The 19249-nt window shown below is 41.7% G+C and overlaps 1 protein-coding gene across 1 annotated transcript in view; it reads left to right on the top strand.

Moving 5' to 3' along the window:
* LOC308460850 (butyrophilin subfamily 3 member A2-like) overlaps nucleotides 1-12052 on the top strand; it is a gene marked incomplete at its 3' end in the record, with an annotated part of 85264 nt that extends 73212 nt beyond the window's left edge. Inside the window, exons 7-13 of the mRNA XM_080977384.1 lie at nucleotides 388-414; nucleotides 1401-1427; nucleotides 2661-2687; nucleotides 3472-3498; nucleotides 7878-7898; nucleotides 8049-8075; nucleotides 11409-12052. Coding sequence (XP_080833510.1) covers nucleotides 388-414; nucleotides 1401-1427; nucleotides 2661-2687; nucleotides 3472-3498; nucleotides 7878-7898; nucleotides 8049-8075; nucleotides 11409-12052 — 800 coding nt within the window. The remainder of the gene's footprint in view (nucleotides 1-387; nucleotides 415-1400; nucleotides 1428-2660; nucleotides 2688-3471; nucleotides 3499-7877; nucleotides 7899-8048; nucleotides 8076-11408) is intronic.
* Nucleotides 12053-19249: the final 7197 nt, after the last annotated feature.

The raw sequence follows: 19249 nt of genomic DNA, 5'->3' as shown, positions 1-19249 counted from the left end.
AAAGCCATTAACGATTCGGAACCACTTTACATGCCAAGTTGAATGTTTCAGTCCGCAGATCTTACACTTTTGCAGGTGCCACAAACTTCTTTATTTCAGCAAGTCTCCCCAGATTTTTTTATATCTATCTATCTATCTATCTATCTATCTATCTATCTATCTATCATCTATCATCTATCTCTATATCTATATATCTATCTGTATACTTTGTAATCAATCTTGTGGGTTTTAACTGAGTTTAGCTGTGTTTTACCAATAGTTTCAGTGTGTACATCACTTTAAAGGCTTTATGATTGTGGTCTACGAATCTTTCTAAATAGATACAGAGCGGCATATAATGTTCAGTAAATAAATGAATAATGTTGCAATGCATCTTGTTTTCTGCAGAAATACAGATGAATGAAGCACAAGCTGGTAAATGCCTCTAAGAGAGATTCACTTCTTCTATAGTACTGTTCCATAATTGTTTATATTTTTAGCATATGCCTCCCCCTAGCAGCATTGTCTTCAGGGTGACTAACAGTAACACTTTTTAAAAAGCCCAGTGAAGAGGAGCAGGGAAAAAATAGCAAAATTTAAACCACAATAAATGAGTGAGCCCCAGAATTTTTTAATTAAATAAATAAATGCTCTTATTACCTGGAAATCTTAATGTGCTGGAATAGCTATATGACTGGATGGTCATACAGTAGCCCTGGTGACTGAAGCTATTCAAAGCAGAGGTTGGGTTGAGCAAGGAAGGAATAATCCTGTCACATCCTCAAGATACCTTGCCAAGCTGATGCAGTGGTGGAGGAACCCTCTCTGGCACCCGGGGCGGCGCAGCCTGTATGGACTGTGCATGTGTGGCATCCCGTGCGTGCGCAGTCTGTGTGGGCTGCCACTTGCACGGCGTCCATACGGGCGGCCTCTTGTATGGCGGCGACCATACAGACTGTGCTTGTGTGGTGACCGAATGGGATGCCACACATGTGCAGTCCGTATGGGCTGCGCATGTGCAGCATTCTGTACTGAGTGCACACGCATGGGATGCCACACATGCGCAGTCCGTACAGGCTGCTGCACATGCATAGTCCATACGGACTGCGCATGCCCTTGGCTGCTCTACAGTTGGGGGGAGGCAGGGGCCATCCTGTCACCCCTCCCAGAGTGGCACCCAGGGCAGCCCACCCCCTCCGCCCCTCTTCCTACTCCCTTGAGCTAACGCTTTATATACCATAACTTGTATTATTAATAGTAGTTGTGTTGGCAATAGTAGCTAACAGGCAGAGTAGTAGAAGGGACTCTCCCCACAAAAGATACCCCTTTAGCTATATTGGTGCAAGTAAAGCCTTGATTAATCATACTTACATGTATGTGTAGAGTGTGTATGACTAACATTTTGCTATCACTCTTTTCAGACCGAAATCATGTAATCGAAGCAATAGGTAAGATGAGATTGTTTCCCTTTTTCCAAGCTCCCTTTTTTATATTGGCAGGATTTCTTCTATCCTTGCAAGATTTCAAAAGCCCAACTTTCTGCAGTACAGTGGTACCTTGAGTTAAGAACTTAATTCGTTCTGGAGGTCCGTTCTTCACCTGAAACTGTTCTTAACCTGAGGTACCACTTAGCTAATGGGGCCTCCCGCTGCTGCTGAGCCATAGCCGTGCAATTTCTGTTCTCATCCTGAAGCAAAGTTCTTAACCCGAGGTACTATTTCTGGGTTAGCGGAAGCATCTGTAAACCGAGGTACCACTGTATAGGTTTATTGATTCATCTCCTGTCTAGGCATTTTGTATTGCTATGAAGTTTTACTCCTGGAACCATGTTCAAATTGGCAACTGCAAGAGGCATTTCAAATTCCATAATGCTGACAACTTGGAGTTGGGCTGTTAAGGGTCTTCCAGATATATCAAAAAAAGAGGAAAAGATAAACTATTAGCTAGAGAAGAGAAAGCCAAGGAGAAGGAGATATGTGATCGTGTTTATATGCTGGGGGGGGGGGTTTAAAAAGAGGAAGAATAATATATGTATTGCTCTGGTTTTAACGGGTGCCTTATAATGTACAGTCATACCTCGGGTTGAATACGCTTCGAGTTGAGCGTGTTTGAGTTGCGCTCCGCGGCAACCCAGAAGTAATGGAGCCCATTACTTGGCAGAATTGGATGAAATTGTCAGGCATATTCCACCCCCACCCCATTCAGGGAAGATGAATCCTTCCAAAAATGAAAAAGAATACTTGTTGCAGTGTTTCTGCAAGAGCAACCTTTCCGTTTGAAGTAGCTAAGAAGAAGCCACATAAATCTCCTTGTTGTTTTACAGTCATATATGAAAACAGCATATATGAGAAAAGTACTTCTGGGAAAGATATCTTCCAAAATTATGGACAAATAGGTGCAGGGTTGTTTTGTGCTGGGCACAAACCAAATTAAAAGGAATTTGCTTCCCTGTCTGTGGATTTGAGAGCAGTGATTTTATTATGAGAATAGCACACATCATACAGGTATTCATAGGAAGGTATAATTGCAGGAGGAGGACAAAGGCTATGAAATTACGATGAATGGAGGATGGGCTGCTTCAGGCTAGCATTCTGCTCAAATTGAATTAAGTATCCCAGGAACTGAATGAAAAGCTGGATACATGTGTGCTAAGATATACTCTTTTTCATTTATTGTTATAGAAACTGAGAAACGCACAGGACAAGCAAGTGAGTATCCTTTTAATGAATAACTAGCCACAAAGTGCCTGTAGTCTTTGATAAACTGCAAGCTTCTTTCCTGCACTTATGTGAGCCTTTCTTACCAAAGGGCAGCAGACTTGGGTTGGCACTGAGAGAGCCCTTGGGGTTTTTTCCCCTTCCAGATCTCCAGATAGGCATTTGGGAGGAAGGGTTGGATATACATCTCAAAATGACTCTGTGACCTGAAAATAGAGACAACGCATTTATAACCCAAGAAAATCTTTAATAATAATTATTTTAAAAATAGAAAATGAAATAAACAAATCCATGTTCCTAGTAGAATAAAGAGCATGGGGAACAGGCCCACCTGTTGACTGCTAAATAAATAATAGCACAATACATTCTGATGAACTCCTGTCGCAATAACTTTGCCAGATGTTGTGCTAAGGGGTCCTTCATTGTTCTTGGGGCAGTGAAATGACTTATTATCATAAGAATTTATATGTGATAATAACAGTTTGCAATATATACATAGGAGGGACATGGCTGCAGTGGGGAAGGAGGAGATGAACAGCCAGCGGTGGTGAGCACCAGGGGGTGGATGCCTGGCAGTGACAAGGAACAAGGGGTCCATGTGTGTGTTTGTCAAGGGGAGCAGCACTGTGGGCTTTGCATCTAGCATGCACTGAAAGCAACATAGGACCTATATGGATTTTCAGTTATGTAGCTTGACCTCACATCTTAGTCATTTGCTTCTTCTTGTTTATCTTCTTAACTCTTCATCGTATTAATTCAAGTCATTCTTTTATAGATGTTTCGGAACTAGAACACCGTCTTGGTAAGACAAAACTTTATGTATAGATTTGGAGGCAGGGATTTGCGATTGAATTAACAGGGAAGGAGTAGGACGGTGACATCCATTTTGGTAGGAGAAAGTACTGTATTTTACAATTTGACTCAGAATCCGCTCCCCAACATTTATTTCATGTATAGTTAGTACTATGTGGAATTCCAAATATATACAGTGGTACCTCTGGTTACGAACTTAATTTGTTCCGGAGGTCCGTTCTTAAGCTGAAACCATTCTTATCCTGAGGCACGCTTTCGCTAATGGGATCTCCCGCTGCACGCACGTCTCTTACGCATGATTTCTTTTCACATCCGGGGCAAAGTTTGCAACCAGGAGCAGCTACTTCCAGGTTAGTGGAGTTTGTAACCCAAAGCGTTTGTAACCAGAAGCATTTGTAACCAGTGGTACCACTCTAATAGTATTATGAGTTTATCCTGCAACATATTTTTCATAGGCTGGATCCAGATTAAGTTAGTTGCACTTGGTCCACCTTTAAATCAATGGGACAAATAGGTCACCATGACTAATTTCTTATTTTAATTTCAATAGGACCTAAGTGTGACCAAGGTCACACCTGCACCACACATTTAAAGAAATATTATACCACTTTATCAGTAATGGCTTTCCCCAAAGTATTTTGGAACTCTTATTTGTTAAGGGTGCTGGGAGTTGGAGGAAACCACTTTTCCCCTCACAGAGCTGCACTTTCCAGAGGATTGATGGTTAAAGCACTGTGGGAATTGTAGCTCTATAAGGTGTCTCCTAACAATTCTCAGCATCCTTAACAAACTGCAGTTCCCAGGAGGCTTTAGGGGGCAGGGCCTACACTCACCGCCACAGCTTAAGAGGCCCCAGGAGGCCTTCAGGACACTGCTGCTATTGCTGCTCCTGTGAATGTTTGGGAAGACTGCTCCCCCCCCCGCAAGCCAATTCCATCGGGCCCAAGGGGCGGGGCCTACACTCGCACATACTCTGAGCAGCTCTCTGGAGCAAGTGGCAAAAATGGTTTTAAATGTTTTAAGTTTTCTTAATCCGCTGCACCTTGAATGGTGGTGGTTTTTTTTAAATATATATATATATATTATTTAATATTTTCTTTCTGTTTGGGGTGGGACAAATGTTTAGTTGGGGCGGGGAGTAGTTTAATTTTAGCATAATTGTTTCTTGCTTTGTTTTTACTTTCATTATTTTGTTGTTATTGTATAGTTTGTATTTTGCTTTTTAAGGGGAAAGGGTCAGGACTGCCTGGGAGTGGGCCTCAGCCAACAGAAGGGCTGGGGCAGGTTCCACAGGGGGGATGTATTGGGACACCCCATCTCAGTGATCATGGGCAGGAGGAGAAGTTACGCTAAGATCAGACCATGTCATTACCGAGGAGGCAGGTTTAGTCCTTGTTTGATGACTATCCCTGCCTCCAGGTCTGGTTGTGACCGGAAGGATACTGGAATCAGCAAGGAAAACCCACATGACCTGAAAGTGGTGCTGTGCAATGCCAGGTCAATTATGAATAAAGCCACTGCCATCCACTACCTGATTGAGAATGGAGGACTTGACCTGGCATGTGTGACAGAGACTTGGTTGAATGAAGCACATGGGCCTGTCCTTGCCACTGCCTGTCCACCAGGTTTCTCTTACGCACAGCAACCCAGGTCATGTGGGCGAGGAGGGAGGGTTTGCAGTGATTTTTAGGAAGTCATTAGTTTGCACCAGGCATCCTATTGGGAAGACCCAGTTTTCTGAGTGCATGTTCTGGAAGTTGGGCAATAGGGGCAGGACAGTCCTTTTGGTATACCGACCTCCCTGCTGCACCAAGGATTTCCTGCCCAAAATGCTTCAGGTTGTGGTGAATGTGCTCCTGGAGACACCTAGTCTGGTTGTCCTGAGGGATTTTAACATCCATGCCGACACGAACTTACAAGGGGCCGCTCAGGACTTCGTGGAAAGCATGGCCTCCATGGGGCTGTCCCTGAATAAGTATGGCCCAACTCATAACCGCGGACATGCCTTAGACTTGGTGTTTACCTCCACGGATGTTGGTGACCTGACACTAAGTACAAACGAAACAAAAGAAGTGCCATGGTCAGATCACTTCCTGGTGCAACTGGACTTCTCCACAACCCTTCCCCTCTGCAGGGAGGTGGGACCAGTTCAGATGGTCTAAAGCTCCCTCTCTGATTGCATGGAGCCCAGACAGCTCCATGGTTTTCCCCAGAGCTGAGGGTGATGAAACAATCGTTGAGACGGCTAGAGCACCAGTGGCAGAAAACTCATTCTGAATCAGGCCGGACACGGGTTAGAGCTCAACGTCGAGCCTACCAAGTGGCAATGGCGACGGCGAAGAGGACCTTCTTCACTGCCTCTACTGCATCTGCAGAAAACAGCAGCAGGAGACTCTTTCAGGTGCTTCACAATCTATCAGAACCACCTTTGTCACCAGGGCCTGGTAGGGACCCCAAGATCTCCTGCAATGCTTTTGCAAAGTTTTTTTTGCAGATAAAGTCGCTCAGATTCGGAAGGAGGTAGACTCCACCATGGGAGCAGGGCCGGGGCGGGAGAATGCTAGAGTCCTGTATAGTCATGTTACATGGGAGCAATTCCAATCTGTTACCTCCGAGGATGTGGACAGGCTGCTTGCATGAGTGAAACCAACCACCTGTCTCCTTTACCCTTGCCCATCCTGGCTAATAAAAGTGAGCCAAGAAGGGCTGGGCGATGGGCTCTGCGGGGTGGTGAATGCTTCCCTCTGTGAGGGTGCCTTCCCAGACCTGCTGAAAGAGGCGGTCATTAAACCGCTTCTTAAAAAAACATCTTTAGACCCGGTCAATATGGCTAACTATCTCCCAGTCTCAAATCTACCATTCTTGGGCAAGGTGATTGAGCAGGTGGTTGCTGAACAACTCCAAGCACGTCAGGAGGATGCGAACCATTTGGATCCCTTCCAGTCGGGATTCAGGCCTCACCATGGGACTGAAACTGCCTTGGTCGTGCTGGTTGATGATCTCCAGTGGGCTAGGGACAAAGGTGAGAGCTGTTTCCTAGTTCTGCTGGGTCTCTCAGCGGCTTTTGACACCATCGGCCATAACATCCTTCTGGACCGTCTAGAGGGGCTGGGAGCTGGAGGCACTGCTATACAGTGGTTCCGCTACTTCCTCCTGGGCAGTGTCCAGAAAGTAGTGTTGGGGGATGAGTGTTCAGACCCCTGGGCTCTCACTTGTGGGATGCCTCAGGGTTCCATCCTTTCCCCCATGCTTTTTAATATCTATATGAAGCCGCTGGGAGAGATCATCAGGGGGTTTGGGCTGGGTGTTCATCAGTATGCAGATGACACCCAGCTCTACCTCTCTTTTAAATCAGCATCAGTATAGGCAGTGAATGTCCTGTGTGAGTGCCTGGAGGTGGTTGGAGGATGGATGGCGGCTAACAGATTGAGGTTGAATCCTGACAAGACAGAAGTACTGTTCTTGGGGGATGGGGAGGCTGGTGTAGAGGACTCCCTGGTCCTGAATGAGCTAACTGTGCCCCTGAAGGACCAGGTGCGCAGCCTGGGAGTCATTTTGGACTCACAGGTGTCCATGGAGGCTCAGGTTAATTCTGTGTCCAGGGCGGCTTTCTACCAGCTCCATCTGGTATGCAGGCTGAGACCCTACCTGCCCATGGACCGTCTCACCAGAGTGGTGCATGCTCTAGTTATCTCCCACTTGGGCTACCTCAATGTGCTCTACGTGGGGCTACCTTTGAAGTTGGCCCGGAAACTGCAATTAATCCAGAATGCGGCAGCTAGACTGGTGACTGGGAGTGGCCGCCAGGACCACATAAGACCAGTCCTGAGAGATCTGCATTGGCTCCCAGTACGTTTCTGAGCACAATTCAAAGTGTTGGTGCTGACTTTTAAAGCCCTAAACAGCCTCAGTCCTGTATACCTGAAGGAGCATCTCCACCCCCATCGTTCAGCCCGGACACTTAGATCCAGCGCCGAGCGCCTTCTGGCGGTTCCCTCATTGCGAGAAGTGAGGTTACAGGGAGCCAGAGAGAGGGCCTTCTTGGTAGTGGTGCCCGCCTTGTGGAATTCCCTCCCATTAGATGTCAAGGAAATAAGCAGCTATCTTATTTTTAAAAGACATCTGAAGGCAGTCCTGTTTAGGGAATTTTTTAATATTTAATGCTGGGGAAACTCAGCCAGATGGGCGAGGTATAAATAATTTATTATTATTATTATTATTATTATTATTATTATTATTATTATTTAGAGGTAGTGATGGTATAATAATGCTATAAATATAAGTTGAAAATGTGGACTAAGTTTGTCATGATGCAACCCCATATATTTTGACAATGATATCGCTAATTGGAATATTCTTTCACTTCAGGTAGTCTCTGCAATGAGCTGGGTAAGGCAATGATTTTTCTGTACTGAAGTATAGTTTTCTAGTATGTTAGTATGTTAATTGGATTTAAATCACTTTATTCAATTCTGAAAAATTCTGGGCTGTTCACTTGCCTGTTCTCTATGACTAATCAATTTTCTCTTCTGTTTGTAGAGGCTAGAAGAGCTCAGAAATACGCAGGTAATGAAACTGTCCTAATTAGGCTTAATACATGGATGTGCATACATGACTCAAATGTCATCATTCAGTGACTTTTCACTTGCTGTCCTTTTTCATATGAAAACATCACAGTAGCAATGGATTGATTCAATTTGTACTTTCATAGTGTTATGAACAATTAGGTTCATTTGGATCCATTTAGTTGATTAACGTAGATGAAACCTAGGATACTCCAGGAAAGCACAGGAAAGCACAAGTAAACACAACAGACAACCAATATTGGATTTCTGCTTTATCGATGATCATGCAATACATATATCAAGACAGGGGAACATGCACTCAGTCATACACACATTCTTGCCTCTCTCATACTCACCACTCTTCACTGAACTGTTCAGTTTCAGTAAGAGCTATGGGTGAACAGACAGCAGTGCACTGACGATGTCTGGCACACATTCCAGGCTGGAGGATCTTGCCATACCTTGTTGTTCATCTGAATCTTGGCATACATCTTGTTCATCTGAATCTTGGCATTTCACAACTCTTATCTCGAAGTTGATGTTGTGCAGCTCATCTCCATGCTTCCTTGGATGTGCTGTTCCATACTGTTCCTTTTAAAAAATAAAATAAAAAAATATTTATTGCTTTTAAACATTACAAAAAAGAAAAAAGGAAAGAAAAGAGAAAAGAGAAAAAAGAAAAACAATACAATACAATGTATAAACAATACACAGCACAACATTAACACAATGAACTAAACAAAACAAAGCAAAAACAATTTAAAACATACATTATACCGTTTCAATATCATATCTTACATTCACTTGTTTCAACGACCTCCTCACACCTCCCTTTTTGTATTCCACTTCTATTAATTGTTTCAGCAATTCCTTTCCATCTTCCTCTATTTTCTGTCATATAATTATCTTAACATATTTTAACCTTATTTTCCCTTTAATACTCCGATAATCTATTTGTACTTAATTCCTTATAACATTTCTACTAAAGCCATATAACTTCATTCCAACGTTTTTCTAACACTCATTAATTTTACAATATTTCTATAAATAGTCTTTTAATTTTTTCCAATCTTCTTCCACCGTCTCTTCTCCCTGGTTTCGGATTCTGCCAGTCGTTTCCACCAATTCCATATAGTCCATCAACCTGGTGATCTTCTGTCCAAGGCTCTTAACTCTTTTCCAGGTCCCAGTCCCTTCTGCAAGTCTTCTTCGTATTTATACATGCACTTTACTTTGTCTTCTGCTGATCTTATTTTTGTTTTCCTTCCTTTGAGACTGAAGAGTAGATCTCGGGGAAACTCCCACCTAGAGATGATTTTATTCCTTCTCGACAGGGCAACCAAGTCTCCGTAGTTAAAACTGAGATCCAAAAGATATTTCAGGACGTCTTTCAAAATTTCTCCAAGTCTAAAGGCCCTCACAATTTTAATCTCTTCTTGACCCAAGTCCAGGTCCCCAAAATCAGCAAATTCCTGTGTGAGGGGATCTATCAAACTTTCCTTCTCCAGTTTAGGCAGGGCTCTGATCCTCAAAATCTGATTTTCTTTAAATTCAATCATAGAAGGCATCAACTTATGGTCATCAAATTGCATCTGTAAGGCTGGGGCTCTCTCTCTCTCCAATTGTGTTACTTTAGGTTCAGCCCTAGCCTTCTCCGCAGTTTGCCATGTCAAAGTGGATTCCTGTATCAATTTCTGAGTAGTTTCTGTATTGATGTTCACTTTTTGTCCCAAATTATCGATTTTGGTAGTTAGCACATCCACCTTCTTGTTGAGCTGTTCCAGTGAGTCATTTATCTTACTTAATGCAGCCACTAAGACCTCTTCTGTCGATATTCTTAACCAATTCAAGGTCAATCCCAGAGTCTCACAGCTTTTTATCTTGCAGCTGGAAATTCCCCCAGCTCAGCTCTTGTAACAGTTTCAATGGCTTCCTCTAGAGGGAAACAGTTTCTATTTGTATTGGTCCTTTTAAACACACTTCAAACAATAAAGTTAGTTTCAATTTTCAGTTACTTTTACTCCTTTTTAAACGCAGACAGAGACAATGGAAACAATATATTTCTCTTATTTAACTAGCTGTCAGTGAACGTTCTAATCACGGTCAATGAGCATTCTAAAGCACGTCCGTCCTGCTGGCAGCCCGTTTCCAGGATCGGAGCGGTGGTATTTTAATTCTATTCGCTCTCTCCTGCAGGTATATTCAGTCCAAAGCTTCCCCCCCTCTTCTCCTGCCACCAAGGGGGTTTAGTATTTTTTACCAATGGAAATTTAGTCCTTTACAATGGGCTTTCCGCGACTTCAGCTTGCATCCTCATTGCTTCAGTCTATTTACAGAAGGGGAAGGTGGACTTCTGTTTTGGACCTCCCCGTTTCGACACCAAATTAAGACGTTTAAAAATCCAATTCTCCGCTCTACTCATGGGTAGTTGCTTTAAGATCAAATTGTCCACAGGAAAAAGTCAGCGCTCTCCGGCAACAGCTATGCGGCTTCACTCTGTGGAAGAAGCAGTCAATTCGAAGCACCACGCCACTCACCCCACATCGCTCCGGATCCCCGAAACCGGGTTTCCCCGCGAGTAGGGGAGGCGCAAAAGGTGCCAGCCGAATCCCACGTTCACAGGCGTCACCCGCCAGTGATTCATACTGTTCCTATCACACACTGTTTTTGCCAAAACATCATGAAGTCTGCACATTCCATTACAGTAGCTCTTTTTACAACACAGTTCGCTGATAGTTCATCAAGGTATCCATTTTGTGGTGTTCTTCAGCCATCTTCAGCCCAGACAAATAATACCATTCATTACAATAGTTTTAATTAATTCTGAAGCAATTAGAATTCAACATCGGGAGGGCTAAAACTGTCCTATCCTTGCTCCAGTTGTATGAAAGTGCAGAGCTGACATGCACACAGACCAGAGAGGAACTGAGCTAACAGATTTCTTTAGAGCTGTACTTTGGATGTGGCTGTCTGTATAGAGAAGTCAGCACTGGAGCTCTTTCTCATGTCTATTATTGTTAATTTATCTCAAAAGAGCCCAGGGCAGAAAACAGATCCACAATGTAAAATTAAAAACAAAACAAAAACATTCTGAAACAGGGGAAGGGATGATCATGACACCTTTACAGCCATGTCTTTCTATTGTACAGAGTTCCTACACAAGTGTGTTGACATTTCTATATAGACAAACCAGTTGAGTTTCTATATCCAAGTTGTGCAGTAACTATAATTGGTTAGCTATGAAATAAAATGCGTTTGCTACAGCAGATTGCAGCATCTACTGCTCCTGAACTAAAAATTGTTTCCTTTCTCCCTGTGATTGCTTCCCTTATAGTTGCTGTCACTTTGGAGTCATATTATAAACATCCAGATATCAGCATTAGTGAGGATAAAGAAAAAGCCAGCCTTCAATCTCTCCCCCCAGGGAAAGAAGAAACTGCTCTGGGAACTCAGATTTTTGTGGGGAAAGAAGGTTATGCTGCTGGGAAACACTACTGGGAGGTGGAGGTAGGAGAGAGGTTGGACTGGGAGCTTGGGGTGCTGACTCAGGCTGAAAGCGGCAAATTCCAAGAGAAAAAGGTTGTTAAGTCCTTTGAGGAAGGCTGCTGGGCTCTAAGAAGCAGCCAAGGAAAATTATTTTCCAGTCCATGTGAGAAAGAGATTGAAAAGAAGCAAAATGTGTCTTATTCAGTGATTGGTTTGTTATTGGATCAAGAAAAATGGGAAATCTCATTTTATAACACCAGTAATCCCAGATTCCTTCTAGATTCTATCCCCATTAAATCCACTGACAAATTGTACCCATTTTTAGCTTATGGCAGTGCTTCAGAAAACAGTGATCCAAAGCCATCAAAGAAAAGCAGTGCTTCTGAAAACAGTGATCCAAAGCCATCAAAGAAAAGCAGTGCTTCTGAAAACAGTGATCCAAAACCATCAAAGAAAATCGAGCAGTGGTTCAGAAAACAGTGGCCAAAGTGAATGAAGATTAAAAAAAAAAAAAAGCTTTATAAGCTTTTTAAAGGATCTCTAATAGAAAAGAAGAGTTCTCAGGGAAGAACTGTTGGCATGAAATGCCCAAGCTTCACAAGGAGGATAGAATAATGGAAACAGTACTGTCCATACTAGCACAATTGAACTGGTAGATACTTTACTTTGCTTTTGCCATTTCCTTTTTATTTCTTTCTTTAAAAAAAAAGCAACCATTGCTATGGATGTACATTTATGGCACCAACTCAACCGCATACTGTATATTTTTCTTCATTTTTGTGTATGAGCCTTTGTCATATTTGTGAATAAATTTAAAATAAAAATACTAATAACAGAGTTTGTTGGGAGTTGAATGCTAATAGTAGGGTCCTCACACCCCACCCCCGACACTTTGATTCAAGTGAAAGCCTTTACATAGCAGAGTTCACGTGCAAAGCAGGCGGCAGAGTAGAGACTGAAATGGGGCGAACTGTGTTTAAGGAAGAGTTGAGAAAAGTAAGGAAGAAGGTGAAAGGGAAAAGAGAGTGAATATGAAAATGGGAGGGAAAAGAGGGAATGGGAGACATGGAAATTTGGTTAAAGATTTAAGTAGGGGTATGCAATGGTCTGAAGAAGAGAAGGGGATGATGTCTTCAGAACTGAGCAGAAGGTAAAAAGAGTGTTATGAGATGCATGTCTGAACAAACAGGCTTGTACACCACACACATCAACTCAATGCCCAGGTCCAAGAGGATTAGTACCTTTTGTGTGGAGTCAATATGTGAATAGCATTATCAGTTAAACAAAAACAACAAAAACCTTTTCACACTAGGAAGTAGGGAAATAGTGGTTTATTACATGGAAATGAAAAGAGGCAATGCTGCTTCATGCAGCAAGTACAGACACCTTAATCCTAAAGAGCAAAGAGAGTCCCTAACTAGACACTGAGGGCAGTCATGTGCCACAGACTCCCATGAAAAAGAAAAGAAAAGGGAGGGGTACACTTGATCAAGAAGCAAGCAGAACACAAAGTGAGGGATCTGAGATCTGTGCCTTTTGAAAAAGTTAAGTTTTCCCCTTCAAGGCAACACCCTGTCTCTCACCCTTTCCTTGATTTGTGGTCAAGCAAAGTGTATGGTTCATAAATTCACTTCTGAAACAGTATTTCATTGTCTGTCTGAAGTCTGGTTCCTGCTAGCCAGAATCTAGTACTAAAAGAGTTTTAGAACTGATTCAAGAATTTGGTCAAGTGGCAGGATTTAAATTGAACAAATTAAAAACCAAGGTTCTAGAGAAAAACTTAACACCGTTTGAAAGAGAGAGGTTTCAGAATGAGACAGGTTTAACAGTGGTTAAGAAAGTTAAATACCTGGGGATTAACATGACAGCAAAAAATGGGAACTTATTTAAGGATAACTATGAAAAATGTTGGTCAGAAGTGAAAAAAGATTTAGAAATTTGGTCAAATTTGAAGCTTTCACTGCTAGGCCGTATTGCTGCGATAAAAATGAATGTATTGCCTAGAATGTTGTTTTTGTTTCAAACTTTGCAGATTGTGGACAAAATGGACTGTTTCAAGAGGTGGCAGAAAGATATCTCTAAATTTGTCTGGCAGGGCAAGAAACCCAGAATAAAATTTAAAATACTAACAGATGCAAAGGAAAGAGGTGGATTTGCCCTGCCAGACCTTAAACTTTATTATGAATCAGCAGCTTTCTGCTGGTTGAAAGAATGGCTACTTCTTGAAAACACTGACATTTTGGACTTGGAAGGTTTCAATAATGTATTTGGATGGCATGCATATTTATGGTATGATAAGGTCAAAGCACACAAAGCATTTAAAAACCACATTGTCAGGAAAGCGCTATTTAATGTTTGGATAAGATATAAGGATTTGCTAGAAAATAAAACCCCAAGGTGGCTGTCATCAATGGAAGCGAAAGCCTTGAAAAGGGTCAATATGGAGGTCAAATGGCCGAAATATTGGGAAATTTTGGAACAAGACGGAGATAGACTGAAATTGCAGAGTTTTGAAAAACTAAAAAACAAAGTGCGAGACTGGCTTCATTATTATCAAATAATGGAGGCATTTAAATTGGACAGGAAAATTGGCTTCCAGGTGGAAAAATCAAAACTAGAAACAGAATTGTTAGAACCCAATACTAAGAATTTGTCAAGGATGTATAACTTGCTGCTGAAATGGAATACTCAAGATGAAACGGTAAAATCGGCTATGATTAAATGGGCACAGGACGTAGGACATAACATTATGTTTGCTGACTGGGAACAGTTATGGACCACAGGTATGAAATTTACGGCATGTAATGCCTTAAGAGAGAATATTATGAAAATGATATACAGGTGGTACATAACCCCAGTCAAGCTTGCGAAAATCTATCACTTGCCCGATAACAAATGCTGGAAATGTAAAGAAATTGAAGGTACATTTTTTCACCTTTGGTGGACGTGCCCAAAGATTAAGGTCTTCTGGGAAATGATATATAATGAATTAAAAAAGGTATTTAAGTATACCTTCCCTAAGAAACCAGAGGCCTTTCTCCTGGGTATAGTCGGCCAAATGGTGTTAAAAAAGGATAGAACTTTCTTTATGTATGCAACAACAGCAGCAAGAATACTCATCGCAAAGTATTGGAAGACACAAGAACTTCCCACGCTGGAGGAATGGCAGATGAAACTTATGGACTATATGGAACTGGCTGAAATGACTGGTAGAATCCGTGACCAGGGAGAAGAGTCGATGGAGGAAGACTGGAAGAAATTCAAAGACTATCTTCAGAAACACTGCAAAATTAAGGAATGTTAGAGTGAGGTTGGACTGAAAACAAGTGGTTTCCAGCTGCACAGGTTAAAGTTATGGAAATTTGATATTAAAAGGGAAAACTTTAAAGTTATATGATATTAAGACCAAGGATCACCCCTGCATCATGGTGTTCACCTTCTGGTGCCGAATATATCGGTCTTTATGCCTCTGTGCTTTTATGTTTGTACATACTTTATGGGCTAATAGCCGTAAATAAATAAATAAAAAATAAGACCAAGGACTAGGTTTAAAAAAATTGAAGTTATATATTTTAACATTTTATTAAATTAAAGATTGGGATTAAAAAAAGTGGAAAAGAAATTGCTGAACAAACAATGTGGACTGGAATACAAAGGAGGGAGGTTTGAGGAAGTCTAGAAAATAAGTCACGTAAAATTGGAAATGGGAAAGAGAGTTTGTTTTTAATTGTTGTGTTTTGTGTTTTTATTGTTAAGTTTTGTATTATTTTTATGTGAGTTTTTCTGTTCTTTTTTTGTGTTATGTTGTTTTAAACTTTAATAAAAATTATTTAAAAAAAAAAAAAGAAGTCTGGTTCCTGCTTATAGGAAGGTGACAATTAAACGTTCTGGTAAATACAAGGATTTGTATGCTGATCTTTACCGCAACTGTTAAGTGTCAGGGATTTACTATACCTTCCAGGTCATGTCTTAGATAGGAGCTTGTACCAGCATCACAGATAGTTCATGAGAGGTATACTTTATATTAAACCCATGCTAGCTGCACTAAAGCCATAATCCATTGGTTTTCAACCAGTGTGCCATCTATTGGTTGGAAAACTTTTGTTTTTTTAATCTAGAAGGAAGAAAGTGTTTTGGATATTGAAAAGTTAAATTGATTCTGGTAGGGAGAAGAACTGCATGCAACTTAAAGCAAGTGTTCCACGAACATTTTAAAACGTACTTAGCTTGTTGACAAGGGATATGCAAATTCAAAAAAAATGTGTCTAGTGATAAGCTTTATATTACTCTTGTCTGAAAATCATACGTGGGCCCACTGTAGAATCCCTACTGTGATGGAAACAAGAAGGTTAAAAATTTCAGGCCTGGCAACGCAAAATGTTATCCATTGCCGCTGATTGTAACTTTTTGTATTTAATTCTAATTCTAGATATCTGATTATAATTTAAATAGATGTCAATAGCAATAGAGATGAGGGGAAGTCGTATAACGCCATACCCTCCAAGATTTCTCCAATGAAAATAGGGACATCCTAAGGAAAAGTGGGACATTCCTGGATCAAATCAGAAACCGGGATGGCTTCTCTAAATCAGGGACATCCCTGGAAAATAGGGACACTTGGAGGGTCTGTATGTATATAGAAGCAGCTCTGCATCAAGTAAATCAATAAAAAATAACAAACTGAGGTTCTGCCAACCCCCAACATAAATCCTGGCTACACCCCTGCTTGTGTAGCAATGGGAGTGTACTCAGCCCAGGAAATCCTGTTGCCATCCTTGGTTGAATGTCCCTTCTCAGTGAAACTTGACTAGCACCAGAACTTCTAACTCTTAGATCCCAGGTGAAAACACTGTTGTTCTCTCAAGCATATAATGCAAAGGGGGCATAATGATGGCAGCAACCATATTTTTCTTCCTGGAAGAGAAGGCAACCGTGGCCTTATTAAGAACACCCAGACTTTCAGCCAGCCTGGGCCACATGTTACAAGTCTGTGTGCATGTTGGGGTGAGGAAGAAAATATTAGGCATTAAAGCACACTTTGGATTATCTTATAAAACTAGGTTTTTAACAGAATCTTTGGAAATTCTGCCGATTCCACCTGTGAAAGCACCACTGAACAAGTTGAGACTCTTCCATGCAATGCCACATGGAGTTTTCTTTCTATTTTGTCATAGTCGTTCAATTTATGTAGCTGTTAGAGTGCCTCTTTCAACAAATATTATAAGGCCTTTAGGTCATGCTCAGAGCATTGCTGGATCAAACCAAAAGCCTCTCTAGCCTAGCTTTCTGTTCTCACTGTGTCCAAGTTTGAAGCCCACAAGTTGACCAGCATGCAAGAGCAGATAGCCTTCTCTGCAGACATAGTGATCACATTACAGGCAGAGATGAGTCTGGATAGTATGTGTTTGCACAAGCTATTGAAAAAAATCATTAAGCTAATAGGCTAAAAAGTATGTTAACAAAAAACTCAAAGGAAGAGAAAAAAATAAGTGAATATCCCAAAATAAATGTTATACTGTAGCAATGTGGTCAGTACTACAATCAGCCTAAAATACATTCTGGAGTATTTTTTTTACTGTTCCCCTTCTGAGGATTTTGCCAACACAACTTTCATACTTTCTCTTAATCCATGTAATTAGTGAGATTTAGGTATTGTTATTATTACTATTAATTAATTATTTATTCAATTTATATACTGCCCTTCATCTAAAGATCCCAGGGTGGTGTACAACATCGAAACATTCAAATACATTACAGAACATCAATGATAAAAACATAGTAAAAAGCACACTGACAGACAGCCTGAAATGAGAAACTACCTGACAGACAGGTAAGCTTCTGATTAAAATGCGGCTGGGCAAGCTGCTCCCTCCATCCCAGTCAGACTCCTCCTGCAAGTCTTGCTGTTTAGGGATGTTCCTGTTAGAGGTGGATGGAGGCACATAGTCTTGAAGTGGTTCATGATGGACCAGCAAGGCTTTGGCTCCAAGGTCATGCTTGATAGTTGCCCATTTGTACATATGGCCCATGATGGCCCTCATGGCTTATTTGGCCAATAGGCCTATGAGTCTTGTTTATCTTTTGGTTAATCAGTATTCCTCAGCACTTATGCAGTTTCAATTTGGGGCAGTGTTGCCCCAGGCCCTACATCACCAGATGATGTGACTATTTGGAATGCATATATTCCATATTGGAGCCATGGCTGTGGCTTAATGGGCATCCCTACAGATCTTATAATCAAGAGATGGCATTCCAGTGTTTACAAGTTACATGTTAGGTACTCTCTGGTAACTCTCCTTTCTTTAGACAGATTTGGGCCAGTTGCCAGAGGCTGCCAGAGTTATACTATGAGAGAATCCCTCTTGTTCTGTGTGCAATTGAGGGCTGCATCATTGGCTGTTGGTATGTAGTTACTGTACATCTTCCCACCTGTATTACTTTCCAGTGTGCAACTAGGAGAAGCATGCTTTGAGGAGAGCTGCTGGCCACATTTTCTCACCTTGAGGTGCCTGGGTCCTTCCCCCACATCTTACACATCCATTTGGGTGAGAATTATTTCATCCAATGGACAGGAACATTGACATCCTAGCGAGAGTTACAAAGGATCTTTGCTGGATCTGTACTTTCTTTCCTGACATGTTATTAGTTTGGTCTGAGTTCTTGGAGCCTAGTGTGTGGCAAGAGGCACACCTATCAATCAAGGTGAATAGGGCACACTGGAAGGGGAATTGCCTGATTAAGGACTTTGTTTGGGGTACATTCCTCACGGGAGGATCCACATTGATCTTCCCCACCTTTTATCAGGATGATGGAATCCACCTGTCCAAGGCAAACTGTGACTTATTTCATGAAGATCTGCAGAGGGCTGTTTTTGAGTTTTGGTTTTATTTATAGGAGACGTGAACTGGATGGAGTGATGGTGTAATCAAATGAGGTCATATTGGGTTAAAAGCACTCTTGGCCAGCCTACACTTTTTGGGGTGTCATCGGTGGTGCTCTTATTATTGGCATGCATGCTGAGGTGAACATCAGGGCAGCAGGGGCACAGGACAATGGGCATGTTCATATATACACAAGGCGCTCGGAGCAAGGCTTCCTTGCAATCCCTTTCTCTTATACCAGTAGCGATACCTGCAAACATGCCCCTATGAGTAGGGAAGGTCTTGAAGCCTCCAAATTAGGATTCTGCCCTGCCTAGACTGCATGTTTTTTGTCCGTTTGCTTCTTTTGCGGAACCTCTCTGCAGCAGTTGCCACTTTCTTTCTCCAGTTAAAACATTGCACTTGAAAACAGCATAGTCAGGAGCTCCCCCCACCTGTTTCTTGACTAACAAGAATTTCATAGTGAGCCACATTTTTCAGTAAGCAAACCCTACCTCTACAAGACACCATTTATCATATTGGCAAGTATTCTGCTAATGCAACCATTATGTTTTACTGCCAGGAGGTGGTTGCTCAACTGAAGAGGAGGAAAGGTTTCTTGGTAGGGTAGCTACTTACACATCACCAGAAAAGAGGTGATATATTTGCATAAAATCAGCATGTGCTAATTCTGTCTGCAAGAGAAATGCTCTGCCACTGAGCTTCAGCCCTTCCCCTAAATTAATCTGTAACTTTATCTGTTTTTGCTGGTCAAGATTCAGCAGCGCTGAACCTGCTCTCACCCTGTCAAGAAGAAAAGCAGAGTGTT

Source organism: Podarcis pityusensis (genome assembly GCF_964106645.2).
Source record: "Podarcis pityusensis genome assembly, chromosome: 13".
NCBI classification, from domain to species: domain Eukaryota; kingdom Metazoa; phylum Chordata; class Lepidosauria; order Squamata; family Lacertidae; genus Podarcis; species Podarcis pityusensis.
This window is presented reverse-complemented; position numbering and strand designations above follow the sequence as displayed.